Source organism: Micropterus dolomieu, linkage group LG19 (assembly GCF_021292245.1).
Source record: "Micropterus dolomieu isolate WLL.071019.BEF.003 ecotype Adirondacks linkage group LG19, ASM2129224v1, whole genome shotgun sequence".
Taxonomy (NCBI): Eukaryota; Metazoa; Chordata; class Actinopteri; order Centrarchiformes; family Centrarchidae; genus Micropterus; species Micropterus dolomieu.
The window spans coordinates 33137560-33142095 of NC_060168.1; the positions used below are offsets into that span (position 1 = coordinate 33137560).

At 44.3% G+C, this 4536-nt stretch overlaps 2 protein-coding genes and 2 long non-coding RNA genes across 4 annotated transcripts in view; 1 reads left to right on the top strand and 3 right to left on the bottom strand.

The window, feature by feature from the left end:
* LOC123957267 overlaps nt 1-1870 on the bottom strand; it is a 2190-nt gene extending 320 nt beyond the window's left edge. The window contains exons 1-2 of the long non-coding RNA XR_006821769.1: nt 181-1870; nt 38-96 (exon numbers count right to left, since the gene is read on the bottom strand). This is a non-coding gene — a long non-coding RNA (uncharacterized LOC123957267). The remainder of the gene's footprint in view (nt 1-37; nt 97-180) is intronic.
* The window catches only part of sqstm1 (sequestosome 1), a 6945-nt gene extending 4753 nt beyond the window's left edge, over nt 1-2192 (bottom strand). The window contains exon 1 of the mRNA XM_046029941.1: nt 1900-2192. Within this exon, the coding sequence (XP_045885897.1) occupies nt 1900-2068 (169 nt within the window). The 5' untranslated portion in view covers nt 2069-2192. The remainder of the gene's footprint in view (nt 1-1899) is intronic.
* Nucleotides 2193-3172: 980 nt separating this feature from the next.
* The window catches only part of rnf4 (ring finger protein 4), an 8197-nt gene continuing 6833 nt past the window's right edge, over nt 3173-4536 (bottom strand). The window contains exon 8 of the mRNA XM_046029942.1: nt 3173-3554. Within this exon, the coding sequence (XP_045885898.1) occupies nt 3405-3554 (150 nt within the window). The 3' untranslated portion in view covers nt 3173-3404. The remainder of the gene's footprint in view (nt 3555-4536) is intronic.
* Nucleotides 4170-4536, top strand: part of LOC123957268 — a 2047-nt gene continuing 1680 nt past the window's right edge. Inside the window, exon 1 of the long non-coding RNA XR_006821770.1 lies at nt 4170-4521. This is a non-coding gene — a long non-coding RNA (uncharacterized LOC123957268). The remainder of the gene's footprint in view (nt 4522-4536) is intronic.

Consider the following 4536-nt stretch of genomic DNA (forward strand, 5'->3'; position numbering starts at 1 on the left):
TCACCACACCTGAGCCCAGAGGACCTGCCCACAGCACCTGAGCCCACAGGACCCGCCCACAACACCTGTCTGTCACCACACCTGAGCCCAGAGGACCTGCCCACAGGACCTGACCCACAGGACCCGCCCACAGGACCCGCCCACAACACCTGTCTGTCACCACACCTGAGCCCAGAGGACCTGCCCACAGCACCTGAGCCCACAGGACCCGCCCACAGGACCTGTCTGTCACCACACCTGAGCCCAGAGGACCTGCCCACAGGACCTGAGCCCACAGGACCCGCCCACAACACCTGTCTGTCACCACACCTGAGCCCAGAGGACCCGCCCACAGGACCTGAGCTCACACAGAATTCGTGGCCTACAAGAGAATCATTTTGTTTTCTCTCCAAACACTTGACCTGTGCTACCTGTGCTACGAAACATGTTCTACAAACAGATTAAAGTTATATTAAATAATGAGACAGACAGGAAGCAGGTGACACCTGATCCAGCTGCAGCAGGAAGTCAGAAACTCTCCAGGTGCGTGACCAGCTGATGACATGTGATCACGTGTTTCATTAAATCAACGCGTTGTGACGTTTGACCATGTCAGCGTTTCACATTAAAAGCCTCACAGGCGCAGAGGCGGATTTAAGCTTTTAAACTGACTGGCTAGCGTCGATTTCTGACAACGTGACTGGCTTAGATGCGTCACGTGGCGTGCTTTGACACGTGCTGTTCCTCAGTAATCAGTTTGAGATTGAAAATTTAGTTTTATGTCTGTTGACTGTATTTTCTGATTTATGAAATAATAAAAAGAGAAAGTCAAACTCCTCTCAGTAAAAACATTTGAGTCTAATGTGTCAACAAAATCAAACAATAATTTTGAACCTGACTTTATCCAGAGTTCAGATTTCAGTTTGTGAAATACATGCAAATCAGCGCATATTTCATTAGATAATGCCATCATTTGCATATTGAAACATAAAACTTATTGTCTTAATGTGAGAAATCACATTCACCTGCAGCGTCTCGTCTTAACTTCATAAAACAACAAAACCAAAAATCCCTTCAACCATAAAAGGAGCTCAGATAGTCGCGATCTACAGATGGTGATGTCATTATTTAAACAGTGGGCGTGGCTTTCATAGTGTTGCTGTCTGACTTGAACAGAACCTGATCTGGAGCAGGTTCAGTTACCGATGCTACTTTGTGATTGACGAGTTGCTCCGACCTGTCAATCAGGATAGAAGAAACTCGTATCCGCTGCGCTGTCTCAGTCCGTTTACACTTTATGAACGTTAACGGGAACATTTTGGTCCTAAAAAACATCTTTATCAGCGTTCGGTTGTGCTAAAAGACTCTCTAAGGAGTCGAATGTTCATTTTTCTGGAAAGTACGTTCTGTTTTAAGCCCGTTTCTCGCTAGCCAAAATTAGCATCCCAGCTAATATCACATTAACGTAAATGACGGATGCACCATGCTAACCAAGCATATTTGGACAAGAGGGTGGCGCTAGCTAGCTCCACCCTCTTGTCCAAGTATGGTCACGTCTGGATGCAAAAAAACAAAGATGGCGACGGCCAAAAAGCCATCAAGTAACGGGTGACGTCACGGTGGCTACGACATAAACCTGAAGTTACCTCGCTAAATCCACACGCCGCTCCCGAATACAGGCCCCTGGTCTCTCTGTGCAGAACTCCAGCAGAAAAACACACACTTTTAACTGAGGAGATCTTCAGGTTGATTTCATGTTTATAATACATTTGTAATAATTTTAACATTTTACCATAATAAACTAACATATTGAAACATTGATTTATGTAAAATAATTTAAATTTACATTAAAAAAATTTTTAAGGTTATTTAACACTTTAGGGCTGCCAAGTTATTTATATGTATAACTTTGATATTTACCTCTGTAGTACATGTTGAAGCCGTTGCTCTTGAGGATATTAAAGATTCCTTCGGTTTTCCTGCTCAGATACTCGAAGCTGCAGGAGACGTCCTGGTCCACCGCGAACCTCCGGACCTCTTTCACCGTCTCGTCTTTCCCCAACAGGTAGGCCTTCACCGTCAGCGACATCCTGCTGCAGATCCCGGGTACACTTCAGACAGAGGACGGAACCAGACTCCGGAGAGAAAACACGCACTTCTGGAGACTTTCTCAAACAAAGTGAGAAACTTTGTGACGCAGCTTTAAATCCTCTCCTTTATGTTTACTTCCGTGATCAACGTCACTGTCGTCGCGAGAAGTAAACATCGACGCGGCCTCCCATTGGTCAGCTGGCGGAGTCCCGCCCCGACGACCAATGACAGGCAGCGGAGTGACTGCGCACTTTCCAATGAGGGGATTTCCTCGCTGAGTCAGCTGACCAATCAGGTTTATCCGGAATAAAGTTCATATTGAAGCAAAATGACGCTGCGTCATCGTTACAAAACACATGATGGAAAGTTTTTACCAAAGTGTAAACAAACAATGACCTTCACACACTTTTATTAACTAAATATAATGAAACTAACCCAAAGTTAACCAAACTGATATATATTATTTTCATTACAGATAACAGAAAAAAAACATGTTAATTTGCTGTTCTTCTTTGTGATATTTTATATTTCAGTACAACGTGTATATATATATATATATATATATATATATATATACACACACACCTCACAGTAGCTATTTATATACATAAAACCCTTTTTTATTGAATCCTTGTGACTCCATTAAAGCTGAAATTATTATAACTACACATTTAGTGTATTAAGTGTTTTTTCTTGCTTCATTCATAACGTGCATCAGGTTTTTAAATCTGTATTTATATTCAGCCCTTTAGTTCAGTTAGAAATCTGGTTTTATAGGGCAGGTTTTTTAAACAAAGAAAGGAATCTGGTTTTATTGGATGTTTACATGTCCAGACTTTGTGGTGACATCATTCTGTGTGGATGTTCCAGCAGCCAATCAGCAGCAGTCTGTGTCAGGTGACGGAGAGTCATCAGCCTTGTGAGCTGCAGGTCGGTGTGTGAATGTGAAGTGACTCAGAATCATAAGATGAACACAAAAAAAGTAATTCGATAACCTCCCAGAATGCATCTCAACAATAGTATCATGTTATGGTACTTTTTACTAAGTAGTACTGATCGTGTGTATATGAGCTCTGACGTTCCACAAAGACTGAATGAAAAATACTTTAACAGAATTTATTTAGACTTTTTATCACAGAGAAAACAAAGAGTGCAAAACGACGATGGGAGACAAAAAAAGAAACCTGAGCTGAAACTGAAGAAGTCAATAATCACGTATACTCTGTCATTAAAACGCAGCTCGGACACACAGTCTGTTGTTTCCAATTAAAAGAAACTCTTGACGTGATGTCACTGATGATGCAGCTCAGGTGTGTGATGATGTCAGAGTGATGTCAGATGTAGAGGGGGTGGTACTGGCGGTGGGTCAGTCTCTTCCTGCAGGTAGGACAGGTGTGTGATGACGTCAGAGAGTCCCTAAGACACTGGCTGCAGAAAACGTGGCCACATTTAGTGGAAACAACCAATCGGCCGCTCTCGACGATCTGTGGAGGAAACAACAACCAGCCAATCAGAACGCAGGACTCTACCTGCTGGTTACTGTGAGGATCTGGATCCTTCTGGATCAGACCGTTTCAGTAGGTTTACTCTGAGGATCTGGATCCTGCTGGGTCCGACCGTTTCAGTAGGTTTACTGTGAGGATCTGGATCCTGCTGGTTCAGATCGTTTCAGTAGGTTTACTGTGAGGATCTGGATCCTGCTGGTTCAGATCGTTTCAGTAGGTTTACTGTGAGGATCTGGATCTGGATCCTGCTGGGTCCGACCGTTTCAGTAAGTTTACTGTGAGGATCTGGATCCAGCTGGGTCAGATCGTTTCAGTAGGTTTACTGTGAGGATCTGGATCCTGCTGGTTCAGATCGTTTCAGTAGGTTTACTGTGAGGATCTGGATCCTGCTGGGTCCGACCGTTTCAGTAAGTTTACTGTGAGGATCTGGATCCAGCTGGGTCAGATCGTTTCAGTAGGCTTACTGTGAGGATCTGGATCCAGCTGGGTCAGATCGTTTCAGTAGGCTTACTGTGAGGATCTGGATCCAGCTGGGTCAGATCGTTTCAGTAGGCTTACTGTGAGGATCTGGATCCAGCTGGGTCAGATCGTTTCAGTAGGCTTACTGTGAGGATCTGGATCCAGCTGGGTCAGATCGTTTCAGTAGGTTTACTGTGAGGATCTGGATCTGGATCCAGCTGGGTCAGATCGTTTCAGTAGGTTTACTGTGAGGATCTGGATCCTGCTGGTTCAGATCGTTTCAGTAGGTTTACTGTGAGGATCTGGATCTGGATCCTGCTGGTTCAGATCGTTTCAGTAGGTTTACTGTGAGGATCTGGATCTGGATCCTGCTGGGTCCGACCGTTTCAGTAGGTTTACTGTGAGGATCTGGATCCTGCTGGGTCCGACCGTTTCAGTAGGTTTACTGTGAGGATCTGGATCCTGCTGGGTCCGACCGTTTCAGTAGGTTTACTGTGAGGAT